Genomic DNA, 19,656 nt, shown 5'->3' with positions numbered 1-19,656 from the left:
TTGCTTAGGGCCTAAGCAGTCAAATAACCCTAATAGCCTCACTATTTAAGCACCCCTATGGCACCAAAAATGTGGTGAAGAGCTTCCTTAGGGTTTCTATACGTTTTTTAGTGCCTCTCCTCTTCTCCTTCTTCATCCTCTTGCTCTTGGTGTTTGTGAGCCATTAGAGGAGTGACATTTGTGACTCTAAGCTTTTAGAAGCCAATTACTAGAAGGAATAGATTGTTATTGCTACATAACAATCAAGGTAAGATCTAAACCCTAATTCTTATGTTAATATTGATTATCACATGCTAGATCTAGGGTTTATGGCTTTGGATGATTATTGCATGTTCATTAGACAAACTAGATCCAAAGCTTTAGGGTTTGCATGTACACCATAAGAATGATGTAGTGCTCATAACCCATCAGTGGTATCAGAGCCTAGGGCTATTTGTTGATGAATTGATGCTATTTTGATCGTTTATTGCTTTAAAAATCAAAAAAATTTTGGTTCTGACTGCATAAATCGCCGAGTCACTTGGTGAACTCGTCGAGTCGACTGAACTCGACGAGTCCAGGCCAGACTCGACGAGTCAAAGGGTCTGACAGCACAATTTCGCGATTTGCTTGCTGTTTTGGCTTGGGATACTTACCATAAACGTTTTTAATTAGTAAAATCCGATTTTTATTGATTTTGGGTGAATATCCTTGCCAAAATAGTAGATAATTACCAATTAATCAAATATTTGTTGCCTTATAAGATAATGTTTAATTATTTAAGTTATTTGGTGAATTGTAATGCAAGTAATTGGACTAGACCAAAATTATATAACCACAAATTAATTGTTAATTGCCTTATTTGAATTGTTGATCTAGAATGTTCTTGATAAAGTTTGGAAAACTTTCAATTTTCTCCCTTTAGGTTTCATAGTTTTAAATTTCAACTTTAAAAGTTTTAGTTTTGAAATTTAAATAGTTAAACCCTAATATTTTGAAATGTTTCAAAACTTGCCCTCAAGTTTTGGAATTTAAATTTTGATTAAAAGTTTGATTTTAAAATGTTAAATTCTAAAACCCTAGTTTTGAATAAGTTCAAATTACACCCTTATGGTTTTATTAAGTTAATTAAAAGTATAATTAAAATAGAGTTAATAAATCCATAATGATATGTTTTATATTTAATTTGAATTAAAAGTGTAATTTATAAAATTAAACCACCTAGTATTTTAAAAGTGTAAAATACACTCTATACTATATATATAACATTAAAAGTCTAATATTATATATGTATAACTTAAACTGCTAGTCTTACCGTTAGTAGGCCTCATTCACGAAGCTGGTCTAGAAGGGGTGTTTAAGGAAATTGCCTATAAAATGGCAATTGAATGGGTATCCACTCTTACCCACCGCACTCTTGACTAGTGGAGGGTCGTTAGCCGAACAGGTAGGATAGGGCAAACCCTCTCCTCATTAAAAGTATAATGAATGTTAAAGTAACTAAATGTTTTACTAAATTCCCAAATCTTAATTACTTTAGGAAAAAGTGAAATCGATGTAATTCCATGAAATTACACTTTGTACCCTTGTCGAGACAATTAGTATAGCGTGTGTGGTTAACCGGCACACTAAGTTGGGTTTGGCATTGGTAGTGAAGGGTGACTCGATGTTTGTCATAGATCGATGGAGCGTGTGTGGTTAACCGGCACGTCGATTAGGTGACTGTAACATTGAGGGCACCACGTACATTCGCATGATCATTCACACCTTATTTGTGATTCTCGGCATCCCAGTCACAAATGAAGGGCATAATCGAGATTAAACATGACACTGAAAAGTTCAATGAATCTCAACAGATCTAGGAGTTTCAATTCATTTAAAACTTAACCCTCCTTTTCGTTTTTCATGGTGGAAATTGGTAAATCGTCATTTCCCTACCTTTAAATGTTCTGCGAGTTGGATTATGGCATCCCTCTTCCAATTTGTAGGATATTGTGTTGGGTCCTAGCCTTAATATATCATTTGAGTGTTTTATTAAGGACTCAATCAACTAACTTGAATTTTCTCCCGTTTTATAGATGTCAAAGTCTGACAACTATGGTCTTCATAAATCCGTTGTAAAAAGTTTTCCACATGAAGATGATGTTCCACGATTGTATTGTGGAAATGGAAATCATGCTTCATTTCCTCCACCTCCTCCAATAATTCTCCCTGACCCATGTGTTCGAAGACTTGAAAAGTTCAAGGTCACTCAAGCCCTATTGGCAATAAGACACAAAGATGGAAAGTCTGTGTGTGCACACGTCTTAGAGATGAAGTCACACATGGACAAGTTAAGGATTGTTAGGTGTCGATGTTTAAAGGAAGTTGGATGTTGACTTGGTTCTTCAGTCACTTCCCGAATCATATGGTGAGTTCATTAGAAAGTACTATATGATGAACCACGACATGACCCTTATTGATTTGACTTAATTGCTTATTGCTGCTGAATCACAAATGATTTGGCACACTGATCAGCAAATTTGTCTGGTAAATCAATATCCCAACCCTCTATGGGCAATGGTAACATTGGAAGTCCAGAAAAGTTTTCTCTACGCAAGAGAAAGGCTGAGTCTGAGATAGTCTCATGTACCATTCCATAAGAATCCATGTGTTTCTACTGCCAAAAGAAGGGGAATTGGTTACGAAGCTACCCTAACTACCCGAGAGATCTAAGAGATGGGAGAGTCAAGATGTATGACTCTGCTTCAGGTAAAATCCACTATCTAACTATATTAAGTTCCTATTTGGAGATTCCTAATACATGATGTGATAAGATTACATTTCGATGTTTTGAAGGATCAAAGAAAGGAAAGGAAGCTTAAAGGAAGGAGCAAGCTGAGTCTGATCGCGAAGAAATGGATTTCGATCGCATGATTCAAGGATCAGGTATTAAAGCTACTACTTTAGAGTTAGGATAGATTGCTAAGTAATATTTACGTAGTTTTCATTTGTAATCGCATCGTAAGGACAACATTTTTCCGCAATAAAATAAATTTTGATTTATCTTATTTATGTTTCCTTGCGATGGGTTTTATGAAAATTGGTGTTTGAATGGTTCTATTGTTAGAAATATTGTGAATGGATTTGATTCTTAGTTATGTTATTTATGGTAATGTCAGAAATTTACCAAATGAGGAAAGATTCTCATCGCCCAAGTTTCAATTGGACATAAACTTGGAATCATGCAACTGGTATTGTGTGATGAATGAGAACCTTCGTATTTGGAAAATTGAGACTAATTCTTTGTTCACATAAGTATGTGAGTCAAGTGAAGGATAATGAGATCTGGTATACAATGGTGTGCACTGGTCAAGTCCACCACAAAGAACGATAAAATGTTCGTTATAATTTGCTAAAAGATTAGTAAATATGATTATACTTAAAAGATTACGTATGATTATGAATCATTGAAAAGTTTCAATGAATGACAGAACGAATAAGAAGAATCAATTAGGCAAGAAAGATAAAAGTTTCTCCAATCTAAGAAGAAGAGAAAATACTTTTGTATCATGTTTATGATTGTCTTAAGAACCATATTACAATTCATCATCTAAGGACACCTTAGTGCACTAGTATGGCTAAGAAGAGGAGTCGAGAATTGTCAAAATGGGTTAAGTCAATAAGATGAATCATACTTCGTTCCAAAATCAAGTTTTAGAGTCGTACTTCAAAATTGTGATTTGAGTGACATCATCTTAAGAAATTTAACACACTTATCAAATGTGAAGTAGGGAAAAAATTTCTTGCTCTTGTACATTTGAAATTGGTAAGTTGTGATGTCTTGTATAAGACAAAGACCAACTAATACCAAATTGTGTGTAGGTTTGTCTTGATAAAGACACACACTGACTCTTGAATATTTGTTTTGTCAAGAAATGTTTCTTGATAAGAGAATCTTATATGTCAAGAGGTCAGTGGGAGTCTAAAGTTCTTGAAAAGTTTCAAGAACAAATCAAAAAGTAAACCTATTAAACACTAGCACACGACTCGACCGAAATACAATGTGAAAATGAAATTTAATCGCCACCCATTACTTCTCTTCACCCCGGTATGGTATCGATCACTAAGAAATCATAGCGGCTCACCGGAAAAAAAAGCATCAATTGAAATCCTCGGTCTTTGCACCCCAATACCAATTTGTTGTAATTGCTAAGTAAATTACAGAAAATATGAGAAGAACAACAATGACTAGAATGTATACGTCTTGATTATAGAAGATTCTTCCGTACAAAAAGGAACAAGAAGAAATACAGAGAACATTTTTCTACTAAAACCGGAACTCACGTGTTTACAAAACCTATAGATACGCATCTATACTAGTCAAGTCGGGTCATCTTTTAAGTTCTTCTAATTTACATCACTAGTCCTTACACTAATTAAACTTTAATATATTATGGATTTGAATAGGAAATTTCGTTATCCTCTTTCTCATAACTTAACAATCACGTCGATTGTGAAGTAGTGTCCACTCTGAAATTGGAAATAAGAAAAATCATTAAATGGACAAAAGAAGTGGATAATTTTTAACAAAATAATAATAATTTTTATTTTTAATAAAACAAACCATAAATTGGAAGTAGTGTCCACTCTGAAATTGGAAATTAAATAGGAATAAATGATATATCTTATCAAGCTTAAACGTTGGGTAACAGGAGTGACCGTTCATAGCCTATTGTTTTAAAGAGCCTAATGGGTTATATAATATTAATATATAAGGACTAATATGCTTTTAAGAAAAAAAAAAGATAAATTAAAGATACGATAATGAACCAAATTCAAATGTCCATAAATTAAAGATACGATAATGAACCAAATTCAAATGTCCCAATTTGAGGAAAAAGCAATAACATAGGTATAATTATCTATGTTCATTGAAAATGTGGTAGGTACAACCAAAATTGGAGAAATCAAATCAAAGAATTGTAAACCGACGATCCATGAAGTAATCAAGCAATGATAGAATGGATTAGTCGATTATGTCATCTTAATTCCTAAGTCTTAACGGTAAGAATTTCATTGAATATAAAATCTTATAAACCATTCTTGTCATTGTAGCATCCGTAAAGAGATTTTTTTTTTCAAAGTTGAAGTTATTAAAGAATTACTTAAGCCCATCGATATCACAAAAAATGGTTAGACTACTTTGTACGAAATACATCCTAGACAAGATTGATTATACTATTTTCTTTAGAACATCAAAGAAATTTGACTTCCTTGGATTCGAACTCCTAACTAAATGGATAGGAGGCAAACAACATAACCATTGAACCAATGTTGTTTTTTTATCCGGGTACTATTATTAATGATTTTATATTTAAAAAACTATAAGAAATATTTTTCATTACACTGATATATTTTTGTAAATTGTTTGGATATAACGTGTGAGAATTGTCTTTGAGCGGACTTTTTATTTTTCTTGCCCCGAGTTCAAAATACATTTGAACTGGCCCTATCTCTTATTTAAGGTATTTTTAGGATATTTTTTATTTTCACATCAAAATGCATTACGAAATCTCTAAATCTCTTATTTAAGCCATTTTTAGAATTCTATGGGCGTTGTTTTAATGTTTTTTGTATACTATAGTTATTTAAAATGTTTTTTTCAACCACATTTTTGCAGTACATTTATGGATAGTTTCGCATGTTGTTTTATATGATATACTTTCTTTTTGTTTGTGTAAATCATGTAAATATTGATGAACATATATAGTGCCTTAATTTATGTTTAACGATTCTTGATGTGGAGAATGTTAACAATTTTGTATTGCAAGCCAATGCAAAACTGTTGTTCATATATGGTTTATGTGGTTTTCAATTATACCATCCTTGTAAAAACATGAACAAATTCACAATATGAGCTACTACGAAACTATTCATATTTTCTTCAGAAAATTTTAATATATAAATGATAATTTTGAATACTTCATAGTTCATAGAGTTTTCATTGCTAGATTGGTCAACATTAATTATATTGTTAGATTGCATATTGTTCATGTATGAGTTGTAGTCGAATCAAGAAGTGTTTCGCGACCCTAAACATGAGCAGGAGCGGAGCTTCAACATTTGATTCGGGGGCCGAAAATATAATATGTATAAAAATAGGTAAACAGAAGGGGGGGGGGGGGTACAACCAAAATTTTATATTTTTGGGCCTAAAATGTATAAAATAAAACTATAAGTATTGTTTCTAACTAAAAAATCAGAAGGGGGGGGGGGATAGCCCCCCTTGCCCTAATAAAGCTCCGTCAATGAACATGAGGTCCTAAATAATAGTCTCACGAGTCTTTGTACCTTGTTGTAACGATTAAAAAGCCTGGTGAGTCAGTCACGCTTAGCCGAATCAAACATAGCTGACATAAACCTAAGTTACCATCAAACTATGAAGATAATGACATGCAACTTGAAGATTGTGTTAAAAATAATGCTTGTTCAAACCACTTTGTTATTGTTAGATGAAAGGTCAAACATCCTAAACTATGCACCAAGTTTTATTCAAATGACGCCAAATTGCTTGTTCGGATCATTTATTTGGTAGATGGAAGACCCAAAAGAATAAGAGAAGAATAGGGATCCAAAACTAGAAAGAACCAGGAAATGATATCTATTGTTTGGTTCGATGACAACTTAGATGAAAGCGTGTTAGAGACTAATATTTCAAACAAACGGAAACTAAATCAAATCGAACTTGTTTGGAACCGAATGTTGGTTTAGTATTGTTTAATATATTATACATGTAACCAATTTTTGAAAAAAAAAACGGTCTGAAAACCGGTTTAAAACCTTTAAAAACCCGACTTTTATATGGTAAACAAATATCATTTTCATTCATCATATTTACAAATTGTTGTTGATACAAGGTTTTGGAAGTTTTCCAAGACTCGAACTCTTATAAGATCCCAGATGCTCCAAAACCACTTTTATAAAGAGTAAATTACACAAATGGTTTCTATGGTTTAGGGTAATTTGCGCGTTTAGTCCCTAACTTATTTTTTTAACTCAGAAAATCTCTACTGTTTGTTTTTGTTATTACCTAACTTATTTTTTTAACTCGGAAAATTTTCCTTTTGAACCTCTAAACTATCCCAAATGGCCAAAAATGTATTATAACATGGCAACGCGATGAGTTTTGATTATCAACATGTTCGGACATTTTTCTGTTTTCTCTTTTTATTTCAATTCAAACATTAGATTTATTTATCAACAATTTTAATTTAAATCATTTCCAATGTAACATGTTGTATATAATAAAAATAAGACCCTAACTATAACAATATTTACGTGCATTAAAAACACAATTAGTCAATCATTAATCTAAATATCTACCTCGATAAAACCACCTCACTATGCAATGTCCCATTTTCCATTCTAATCCACGATTTCAGGGTGAAGGGCTCGCCGGAAACCTCCAAGATTCTAGCACCTCGATCCCAGCTTCCATAACCACCGTAGCCAGTATGCCTCGCATAGCACAACCACATCTTCTCATACGGACAGCACCAATCAAGCCCATGGTTATGACCCACGAACACCGCCTACACGCCACCACGAAAATATCTTATATCCCTTTCAAATTAAACAACAGAAATCAATGTAATCCTTACTTTAACTGAAGGTCTTTCTGTAAGAAGCTTCATCATTCCCATTTCAGCTTCTTGAGCTGCAACTTTCTCCTTGAACATCGAACCCACGCATTGAGTTCGTCTTCGTCTACCTGCAACTTTCTTAGCCACCTTCTCATAAGCTTTACTCGGTATATGCCAGAAAACTATCTCCGGGATGCTGTAACATATAACAATACGTCACATATGATTAAAGTCGTGATTCAATGATCTATAGAGCGACATTAATTGCTAACCTTGAATCAGGGTTTACTTCGTGAGATTTGTTGCGGAACCATTCGGATTGGATGTTTGATATGACTTCTGGGTATGATCCACCACCGGAATCCAAGAAATACATGAACATTAGCGGCGATTTGTGATCTGTTTTTGGGGATAGAAGAGGAAGAACGTAATTTGATACACTTGGCCATAGATTTTGAGGACCAAATCCAGTGTATGACAATGAATTATGCTCTATCTCGTTTCTCATCAGCTCCAAACGCGATGTTCCTTTGAAGCTACACTCATCTCCCTCTGAAAAATTCATCCAAAACCAAAATAAAGGGAATTCTGATTAGGACAAATCTGTAAGCACCATGAATTTGATGATAACGATAATCGAAGCATTTTGGGGCTAACCGGAACAATTGGAAGGACATTGAATTTGAGGAATCCTGGAAGATGAAAACCAGTCGATAGGCCACTCAAATGGTGCATCGTCATGGTTACCAAATAAACTAGCCCATGGTATGTTCCTTTCTCGAGTTGGAGAGATTGCTTGATTCCAGTAGAAGCTAGCATTATGAATCGGTAAATTGTTTGCTGTGATCACATCTCCAAGATAAACTACAAAATCTGTCACAAATTTGGGAATGTAACACCATAAGCGTTGATTTGATCACATTAAAAGCTATAACCAAACCGCCATGTTTACGAACCTGGATTTTCTGAATCGAGAATGGTGGACATGACTTTGATGGAGTTCATATCTTGTCGTGGACCCCAATCAGTCCAAGCATTCTCTCCGAAATGCAGATCGGCGAATAGAGCCACCTTGAACGATGAACCCTCGCCGGCCCCACCTGCTACTCGAAGATAATTATCACTTGGCGTTTTGCGTAACGTGAGGCCATCATACTGCCTGTCTGCCCTGTCATATGGCCGGGCAATGACGATATTTCGCCAGAGAAGAAGGAGAACGGTGATCGAAGCCCATCTGTTTGATAATTTCGCCATTGATTATCTGCAACAAGTTCGCTGATTCTCAGCTGTAGATAACGTGAGTTCGATAATTGCTTCAATTTTGGAGGATATGCCGATTGTGACTAAGAATATCCAACAAAAAACCCTTCTTTATCACTTTGGTGGAATTTCGCTCTCGATTTTGTTTTTCAAGTGACTTCAAACGTGTCGTATGTTCTGAAAATCTGGATTATATTTTTGGATTAGATGATTATTTTGTTGTTAATGATCATAAGCCGTAATTATAGATCTGGTTTGTTGTTCCATTTTCATACCAACTAGCGTGTTGTTTTTTTGGAGAAATTAAATATCATCTTATTTTTTTTTTAAACCGGCAATTTTATTAAAGATGCACCCTAGCAAGATACTAGGGGCCACGAGTACAAAGATTAATCATCAGAGAAGAAAGCATACATTATGTACAATTTAAAGGTGAGACACACCACTTATCCCAATCCATTTTGTCGCCTATTTTTTTCCTGTATTTTCTCCACGTAAATACTGTGGCTTTGATAAAGTCCACAATTTTCGCCGGTTTCGATGACTCGCCTCTAAAAATCCGATCATTCCTAGCCTTCCACAAGCTCCAGATAGTTCCGTACAGAATACAAGTAAGGGTCTCTTTCTTCTTTGGACAATGTCCCCAGTTCCTGGCAAAAGCTAGCACCTCATTGACTCCAGAGAATAACCGGGGGAGAATTCCACACCAGTTAAGCACCGTACATAAGATCTCCTTCGCCAGGCTGCAGGAGGTTAAAATGTGGTCTGCAGGATTCATTACTATCTGAAGTCGCACATCGGGGAAGTAACAGGGATGTTTCTTCTCTCTAAAGCCTCAGCGGATGGGATCCTCCCCTGTTTAGCGCGCCATACAAAACTTGCCACCTTTTTAGGGACCGAATTCAGCCACCAAAATTCACCATCACCAACAGGGTGATATGCTTTGTCAAGTCTATTCCGCAGCCTCGCCACACAGAATTTCCCATCCACCGCATAGTCTGATCTCCAAGTTAAACCCCCGTCATACGTATTCAATATCTCCTTTACTTCAATATTCATCTTCCAAAATCTATTCTTAACTTTGTCAATGCTTGACCATACCCCACTCCTCTTCTGTTTTGCAAAGCAATACCAAGGCCAACTTTAGATTCCATAGAGAACCCACTCCTGCCCCACCAACATCCTTTGGGGCTTTTAGTTTATCCCAAGCAACCCAATGCACAGTTTGCTTTTCATAATCGTTCTTCCATAAAAACTGCCTTTGAATTTTTTCAAGCTCTTCAATGATTCCAACGGCGGCAGGAAATAATGAAAGGTAAAAAGTTGGAAGATTCCCAAGAACCGACTTTACCAAAGTCATCCTCCCGCTAAAACTCAATGACTTTGCCTTCCACGAGGAGAGTTTAGATCTGAATTTGTCAACAATTGGCTTCCATGCTTTTTTCCTATTCATGTTATCACCCACTGGTACTCCAAGGTAGATAAAAGGGAGAGAAGAAGGGGCACATTCGAATGGCCCCGCCCAGCAACGTACCTCCTCAAAATCAGCTCCGACACCAAAGACCCTTGACTTATTGAAGTTCACCTTTAGGCTCAATACAACATGGAAACATCGAAGTATTCTAGCAAGATTGGAGACATTTTTTGTTGACCAATCTCCAATAAACAATGCGTCATCTGCATAAAATAAATAGGAAAGTGAGATGTTAGTATTTGGAATGGGGATACCATCAAATATCTCTTTTTCCCTAGCCGCTTTCATCAATAAACAAGGTGTCATCAAATATCCCTTTTTACTCCTATTAGTCCTACTATCCTCCTACCTACATTAAATAGTAACAAGTGGACTAAAATATTATCAATTTCATTAAATGTGTCATTAAATGTGACACATGTCAACATTTGATATGGTAGGAAGATAAGTATGTTTAAAAGGTAGGATGATATTTAATTCCTCTTTCTGATTACCTTTTTTGTTCGCTTGTGTTTTGTTTTTTTCTTTTTATTTGGAATAGTAAAACTCTATTCGATTATAGATACGTGTCCATGTCTTTAAACATATGTTTGCTATCTCACATCCACATCATACCATTTTAAGTACAAAATGATGACCGTTTGGAAAGATCAAATGCACATCTAGCCCTTTTAAGTTATTCATCGAGACGCGTTAGGATCTCCACTAGGTATTCTCCAAACCTTAACGGTGTTATTAGCCTTCCACGTAGGATCCTCCACTAGGTAGAGGACCCATACCGAGCCCCCTTAGAGGAATTTAAACAAATGATTTTTTAAATGTATAAATTATACATACTCTTATCTAATCATAAACCCTTAATCTATTGGATGAGAAATACCTTTTTTAACAAAATTTAGTAATTATATAACCACTCATTTTACAATCATAGTAATTAGGTAATATAATAAAAAAGTTAAAATAAAAAATAGGGAATTACAATATAATCATATCTCATACGGGATTAATAAAATAATACATTATTTTTATTTAACAAAATAACCTCATATTTCACATTGATGACCGATACGATTTCCAAATTGAAAAAATAGTCACATAAATTATTCAAAGTTTTTTTTTTTTTTTTTTTTTTTTTTAAAAAAAAAAAAAACCATATTACTTTAATTCTTACATAAGCTAATTCAAAAAAAAAATTGAATTTATTTTTTTCATCATAAGCTAATAAACATTTTATCAAAAAATGTTTATTAAGTTAATTAAGCAATCTTAAACACCCACTAAAAATTTATTTCGTTATCTAGAAGATATCATCTTCCAATGTCTTCAAAGTTGGTATATTTGCTATTCATATAGTATGTTTTTGCAAGCTTAAAATTATTTTTTGATGTATAAAACATTTCGCAGTGTAAGTTTTATCTATTTTATTTTAATAATATCCGACAAAACAATTTATAATTATATCGGAAACTACCCTAGATATATTATAGTTGAAAATAGGAATTTTATAACCTTTATCGAAGTATTTGTGAATATTTACATTGTTTGAAGATTTTCGCAGTTGATAAATATATCATTTCATAGTGCATGCTATCCTGTTTTGTTTTGATAGTTATAACGAAAACATTATGTAATAGAGAAAAAACACCCTAATTTAGTTGAAAAATAGGGATATTTTAAAAAAACTTATTTTGAGTTATTCATAAATTTCGCACTTATTTTGTTCTTAGTATGTAACAAACTTATACTATAGCTATTGACATATATTGAACTATTTGTTAATAAATTACAAGTTGTATGTGCTTGAGTTTCCATCGAACCAATAAGTATAATTCAATGTTTTAAAAACCGGTTTTTTAGTTGAACCGGTATCGTGACCGGTTTCCGGTCCGACCGGTTTAACCGGTTCAACCGCCGGGTGAACCGGTTACTATAATTTTCATATTTTTTCTTATGTTCCTACACACACATACATACTACATACAAACATAAATCAAGAATTTGACGTCCATAAGTTTAAACATTAAAAATACACATAAAACAACTTGTAAATCAATCTAAATACATTAAAAAAACACATAACCATAAGTTTTAAATCAATCCATGTGTTTTTATTCAATTTAACCGGTTCAACCGGTTAAATTTTAACCGGTTCAACCGGGTTTTTGTAAAAACCAGCCGGTTCATTACGGTTCAGAAATAGACATAAAACCGTTGTTAGTTAAACCGCTCACTTCTCCGGTTCCCGGTCCAACCGGTTCGACTGGCCGGTTCAAACCGGTTTTTAAAACATTGAGTATAAGGCTTAAGCAACGTTGAGTTGAAGGTATTCATAATAATTATCATCTTCTATAATTTATATGATATTGTGGATAAAATTCAAAAAAGGACATTTGAAAGAAACCATAATTTTCAAATTATAATGCATTGTGTTTTCAACCCATAAATGGCGACACTAAAGAAGCATATCTGATGCCAAGCCTGAATGCAATGTGCTTTAGATCTATGATTGGGCACATTAAAGCAATGTGCTTTAGATCTATGATTGGGCACATTAAAGAATCTTCTATGTTTTCAAACCATAGCGCATCGTGTTTTTTTTGAATGATATTGCACTATAATATTAGTAACTTGAGAGGGTGTTTGAGATTTCATTTTGAAGTTAAAAATAACTTTGACCTAAATGAACTTATTGTCTTATGAATTTTGGAAAATGAGTTTTTAAAAAAATGTTTGGATTAGTTTTTATAGTTATAAAATTCAATAAGTTGATAAGTTCAAAAATATTTAACTTAATTTTGTCTTTTATCTACTTTTTAAACCTAATAAGTCATAAGTTGTTTCAAGAAGTTAGAAATTGTGACTTCTGAAGTAGCCAAGCAATTTTTTTTGAGTTGTTTGATGGTTTAGGTTCAATTATGTTGACGATCATTTGTTCGTCAATATGTTTTTTGACTTGGAAAATAATACGAATAGACTAGAGTAGCACAATTTTAATACACAAACTGCATATTTCTTAATAACAGAAAATCTGATACTACATTTTTATAATTTCTCTTCGAGTGAGCTCACAACGTAAAATCGCATCATACTAGGGCCAAAATCACAACTAGCATCAAAATCGCAACCAACGATGCTAAAGCATATTTAACTTTCTTGAAATTTAAGAGGTATATGCTTGATAACTTAATGTACAAATCTATTATGCATAAACCACTCATCTTTTTATGAACAAAAACTAATTATGGTAAAAAATAATCAACGAAAATATTTAAGAAATGAAACATCAATTAAATTTTTTTCTTTTTTAACGTGGGCATGATGTTTGCCCAAAGGTTAGGCATGAAATATTTTTAATATATCAGCCAGAAAATTTATAGTCATTGAAACAGTCAAATAACATTTTCTAAATAAAAAATCATTCATCGGAACAGTAAAAATTGTCGTCGCCGCTTTGCGAGGGTGTACACCTAGTTTTGAAATTATAAGTATATAGTACAAAATTTATAATTTACATGTGATTTTGGAAAAAAAAAAAAAAAAAAAAAACTATCATTTTCTTTTGCTTTTTAAAGCTCGCCGTGTGTAAAAAGGGTGCGGCTGTGAAACATTTGGTAACAGTCCAAATCTTCCTCAATACGACGAGATCTATATTCTATACTCTCTCCCTTTTGAGTCTTGCCTCGCCGGATCCTTGCTCCTCTCTCTCTCTCTCGATCCACCACCACCGAAACTTGCCCACTTCTTGCAGCCGGCGTCCAGAGTTAAATGCCATTTCTCCATCTCCTGCCACGGTGACCTAAGTCCCATCTTCTTCGTTATCAGGTAACGTACAATCACAATCTCTCTAATCCTCACACGCTTATATAGATTATGAATTTTGCACGCGATCTTTCTCAGAATTATCATTTTGTTATCAGTGCGTTGCAATTCAGTTCTGTCAAAATGAGCATTGCTGTTTTATTGTGATTTCGCATTGTTTATGTCTGCATTTGTGAATCTATCTATCAGATGTTCTCATCACCTTTCACGCATTGAATATCCGAATTCCTTTCGCTAAGACAGATAAACAGTTACATAATCGGAGATTTTCAATGGTCGTCACGATTCCCTTCCTGCATTGTTACGTTTTAGAGCGGCAAGATCCACTAGCTTATTTGATCTAGCCTTGGTTGCCAGGGGTCTTTTGATCAATCTAAGCTTTAGATGTAGTACTTGGATGTTGATTATTCTGATGTTGTTTTAGAACGATGCTAATAATCTATCTATTTATTTGTAATGCAAGTTATAATCTATGTGCTATTTGTTGATAAATCATTGATTGTATGTATCCATTCAATCTCTCTTTACTACACATGTTTAAGCTACTAATATCCCCAACCATGTTTGAGTTATGTGCTTCCAATCTGGCATAGATCTGTATATGAACTTCAAATTTCAGAGGTCTGATTTAAATTGTATATCAGATGGCATGTAAGAAATGTGATACTAATACACACTTTTCTTTTTGAGTTTGATGCCCAACATTGTTGCAAACTTATGTAGTGTCTACACTGGAGATGAACAATTTGGATGTGATTTTAGCTATATGAGTTATGATTACTGCAAATAACACATACATTCTAGAATATTAGAAATAAACCTTCTAATGTTTTGGAGTTGATGAACTAAAAATAAATCTGATCATTTGCAACAGAAACCATGGAGAAATCTTGCACTCTACTTGTTCATTTTGACAAAGGAACACCAGCACTTGCCAATGAGATCAAAGAAGCTCTTGAAGGAAACGATGACATGGCAAAGATAGAAGCCATGAAAAAAGCTGTCATGCTCTTACTAAACGGTGAAACACTACCACAGCTTTTCATCACAATGGTTCGATACGTTCTTCCTTCAGAGGATCACACTGTTCAAAAACTCCTCCTTCTTTACCTCGAAATCATTGAAAAAACAGACTCAAAGGGAAAAGTCTTACCTGAAATGATCTTAATCTGCCAAAACTTAAGAAACAATCTCCAACACCCAAATGAATACATCCGTGGTGTTACCTTAAGATTCCTTTGTCGAATCAATGAAGCAGAAATCCTCGAACCCTTAATCCCTTCTATATTAACCAATCTTGAACATCGTCATCCATTTGTTAGAAGAAACGCCATACTTTCAGTAATGGCAATCTACAAACTCCCACAAGGAGAACACCTTTTGGTAGATGCCCCTGAAATGATTGAAAAAGTTCTCTCAACAGAAGCAGACCAATCAGCAAAAAGAAATGCATTTCTCATGCTTTTCACATGTGCACAAGACCATGCTGTAAATTACCTTTTAACCCATGTCGATAGAGTCTCAGAATGGGGGGAATTGCTACAAATGGTGGTGTTAGACTTGATACGCAAAGTTTGTAGAGTGAAAAGAGGAGAAAAGGGTAAGTACATAAAGATCATTATATCTTTACTAAATGTCCCTTCAGCTGCTGTAGTTTTCGAATGTGCTTCCACATTGGTGTCACTCTCATCTGCTCCAACTGCCATTAGAGCTGCAGCAAATACTTATTGCCAACTTTTATTAACTCAAAGTGACAACAATGTGAAACTCATTGTTCTTGATCGATTAGACGAGTTAAAATCTTCACACAGAGAGATCATGGTGGACATGATAATGGACATACTCAGAGCACTTTCAAGCCCAAATCACGACATTCGAAGAAAAACCCTTGATATTGTTCTTGACCTAATTACCCCTCGTAACATAAACGAAGTTGTTCTCACTTTAAAAAAAGAAGTTGTGAAGACTCAAAGTGGAGAGTTAGAAAAAGATGGAGAATATCGCCAAATGCTTATACAATCCATCCATTCATGTGCAGTTAAGTTCCCTGAAGTTGCAGGGACAGTTGTCCACATGTTAATGGACTTTTTAGGTGATAGTAATGTTGCTTCAGCTATGGATGTGATTGTTTTTGTAAGGGAGATAATTGAAACAAATCCAAAGTTGAGGGTGTCAATTGTAACTCGATTGTTAGACACTTTTTATCAAATTCGAGCAGCTAGGGTTTGTTCGTGTGCTCTTTGGATTATAAGCGAGTATTGTCTTTCACTTTCTGAAGTGGAAAGTGGAATCATGACAATAAAACAATCTCTTGGAGATTTACCTTTTTATGAAGCTCCAGAAGAAGGCGACAATGAAAACAAGTCACAAAAAGTCAACTCAATTACTGTTTCTTCTAAACGCCCTGCGATTCTTGCAGATGGGACATATGCGACTCAAAGTGCAGCTTCTGAGACTGTTTTTGCTCCAGTCAACAGTCTTCAGTCAACGTTGACTTCTGGGAACTTGAGGTCTCTTCTGTTGACTGGTGATTTCTTTCTTGGTGCTGTGGTGGCATGCACGTTGACTAAACTTGTGTTGCGTTTGACCGAGGTTCAGATGTTGAAAAGTGAAGTGAATAGAGTGTGTACACAAGTGTTGTTGATTGTTGTTTCCATGGTCCAACTTGGTCAATCTTCGTTTTTGACACATCCGATTGATAGTGATTCTTATGATAGGATTGTTGTTTGTGTAAGATTGTTGTGTAATCGAAATGAAGAGATCAAGAAAATATGGCTAAAGTCTTGTCGTGAAAGTTTTGTTCAAATGCTTGTGGAGAAACAGATGAGGGAAACTGAAGAGATAAAAGCTAAGGCTTTGGTTTCTCATGCTCAACCTGATGATCTCATTGACTTTTACCATTTGAAGAGTAGGAAGGTAAGTTTCTTTTTCTTTTTTTCTTTTTTAAAATCTTTGGTTAATGTTTGGCACGTCACATCTAGCTTATTTTTTTGAGGATTTTTAGGTTGTCATGTTTGGCAAACCAAAAAGTAACTTATTAACTAGCTTTTTAAAAAGCTACTCAGACTAGCACTTTATTGAGCTATTTTAAAGCTACTCAGACTAGCTTATTAGCTAGATTTTTAAAAAGCTACTCAGACTATTTTCTAGCTTTTTAAAATAGACTATTTTCTAGCTTTTTAAAATAGACTATTAGCTAGCTCTTTAAAATAGACTATTTGCTAGCTTTTTAAAGTAGATTATAAGCTAGCTTTTTAAAAGACTACTTAGGCTGTGTTTTGCACGCCACAAGTAGTTGATAAGCTAGCTTATTTTTCGAGTTTTTTTTTTTTTTTTTTTTTAAATTGTCATGTTTGGCAAACCTAAAAGTAGCTTATAAGCTAGCTTTTTAAAGTTACTTAGACTAGCTTTCTAGGAGCTTTTTTTTTATTTTTTTTTTAAATTTCCAAATATACCCGTTAATTAATTATAGAAACACATTCATTTAAATGTCCTTTTATGTCATTTTATATCTTTTAGTTAGTTTTACCAAATGCCAATTTTTATTAGCTAGCTTTTTATTTAAGAGCCAGCTTTTCAGCTAACAACTAGCTAGCTTTCAGCCAGTATGCCAAACATAGTCTTAGACTAGCTTATTAGCTAGCTTTACAACGAGCTTATTGAGCTATTTTAAATTTTTTTCCAAATGCCATTTATCAGTTATAAAAAAAACTCAACATTTTACACGCCCCTTTATGTCATTTTACATGTCAGCTAGCTTATCAGCTAGTTTTACCACACTTTATTTTTTATCGGCTACCTTTTCAGCTATCATCTAGCTGTTATATTTTATGAGCTACCTTTTCAACTATCAGCTAGCTTTTTAGCTAGTACGCCAGACATAACCTTAACAATAAGATTGTGAACAACACACATAAGATATATAATGTTTGACTTTGACTTTGACTTGGTCAACATCTCAGGGAATGAGCCAGCTGGAAATAGAAGACGAAGTTCAAGATGACCTAAAACGAGCAACAGGAGAATTCATCAAAGAAGGAGATGCTGCAAACAAACTCAACCGAATTCTCCAACTAACCGGATTCAGCGACCCCGTATACGCAGAAGCATACGTAACCGTTCATCACTACGACATTGTCCTCGATGTAACTGTCATCAACCGAACCAAAGAAACTCTCCAAAATCTCTGTTTAGAATTAGCCACAATGGGCGACCTTAAACTCGTTGAACGTCCGCAAAATTACACTCTTGCCCCTCAAACAAGCAAGCAGATCAAAGCCAACATCAAGGTGTCGTCAACCGAGACCGGGGTCATATTTGGGAACCTCGTTTATGAAACTTCAAATGTGCTTGAACGAAATGTGGTTGTGTTAAATGATATTCATATTGATATTATGGATTACATATCTCCAGCTGTTTGTAGTGATACTGCTTATAGAAACATGTGGGCTGAATTCGAGTGGGAAAATAAGGTATCATTAATTCATAGTTTTTTAATAAATTATTAAATTATAAATTGTGAATTTGTGATTGGTTAATATTGTGTATGGATTTTTCAGGTTGCTGTGAACACTGTGATTCAAGATGAGAAGGAATTTTTGGATCATATTATTAAATCAACCAACATGAAGTGCCTTACTCCACCGTAAGTTATTTATACAGGTTTCAATGCCTACGTGGCGTCTTACATGGCGGTTTTATTGAATCTATCTTACGTGGCCAATCAATTAAATTTCTTCTTATTTTTTTATTATATATTTTTAATTTAGCTTAATACAGAAAGTTATATATTTCTACTTTAGGTCTGCCCTTGAGGGTTATTGTGGGTTCCTGGCTGCTAATTTGTACGCGAAGAGTGTGTTTGGGGAGGACGCTTTGGTAAATTTGAGCGTTGAGAAGCAGGCGGATGGTAAGCTAAGTGGATACATTCGGATTAGAAGCAAAACCCAAGGGATAGCTTTAAGCTTGGGTGACAAAATAACTCTTAAGCAGAAGGGAGGCCCCTAATCGATGTCCTAAAACAAAAGGGTAAAATGGTCATTTACTCTCTCTATTCATTCCGTCAAAAAAAAAAGCAATCTTTATTCATATCTCTCTAGACATAAGGTTTTGGTTTTGGTTCAGGAGGGGATTGACTTTGACCATTAGGATTGTGAGTGTAGATGATGGCTTATTATATTTCCATTCATTTAAGATGGATGACAAAAGAGATTATTAGTATTACTACTTGGTGGCTTTGAGATTGGATTTTGATTTTGTACATGGCTCTTCTATATTTTTTATTCATTTGGTCAAGGAATTTTATACATAATGTTTAATTCTTTGACTCTTGAGAAAAACACAAATCTAATAAAAAATATTAAGCTTTTTCCAAACTTTAGGGAAAAATTATGTCTTCCACAAAATTTGTAGGGATACCTTGTGAAATTACTGTTGGCCTGAATAAATATTTTGACCATTTTGTAGTGGGGTCCACCATTTCACAGGATTCCATGTGAA

The 19,656-nt window shown here is 34.3% G+C and overlaps 2 protein-coding genes across 2 annotated transcripts; one reads left to right on the top strand and one right to left on the bottom strand.

Moving 5' to 3' along the window:
• Window positions 1-7,230: 7,230 nt before the first annotated feature.
• On the bottom strand, window positions 7,231-9,096 carry PAP16 (purple acid phosphatase 16). The gene is made up of 5 exons (XM_079078997.1): window positions 8,561-9,096; window positions 8,262-8,477; window positions 7,877-8,156; window positions 7,623-7,800; window positions 7,231-7,553 (listed from the first exon to the last, which is right to left on the bottom strand). The coding sequence occupies exons 1-5, from the start codon at window positions 8,856-8,858 to the stop codon at window positions 7,341-7,343; spliced, it is 1,185 nt and encodes a 394-aa protein (XP_078935123.1). The 5' UTR covers window positions 8,859-9,096; the 3' UTR covers window positions 7,231-7,340.
• Window positions 9,097-13,945: 4,849 nt separating this feature from the next.
• Window positions 13,946-19,417, top strand: LOC145159942 (coatomer subunit beta-1-like). The gene is made up of 5 exons (XM_079078996.1): window positions 13,946-14,160; window positions 15,032-17,073; window positions 18,120-18,629; window positions 18,717-18,802; window positions 18,960-19,417. Exons 2-5 carry the CDS (start codon window positions 15,037-15,039, stop codon window positions 19,162-19,164), a joined length of 2,838 nt encoding a protein of 945 aa, XP_078935122.1. The 5' UTR covers window positions 13,946-14,160; window positions 15,032-15,036; the 3' UTR covers window positions 19,165-19,417.
• The last annotated feature ends 239 nt before the right edge of the window (window positions 19,418-19,656 follow it).

Source organism: Lactuca virosa, chromosome 2 (assembly GCF_052849685.1).
Source record: "Lactuca virosa cultivar CGN04683 chromosome 2, Lactuca_virosa_CGN04683_v6, whole genome shotgun sequence".
NCBI lineage: Eukaryota > Viridiplantae > Streptophyta > Magnoliopsida > Asterales > Asteraceae > Lactuca > Lactuca virosa.
This window is presented reverse-complemented; position numbering and strand designations above follow the sequence as displayed.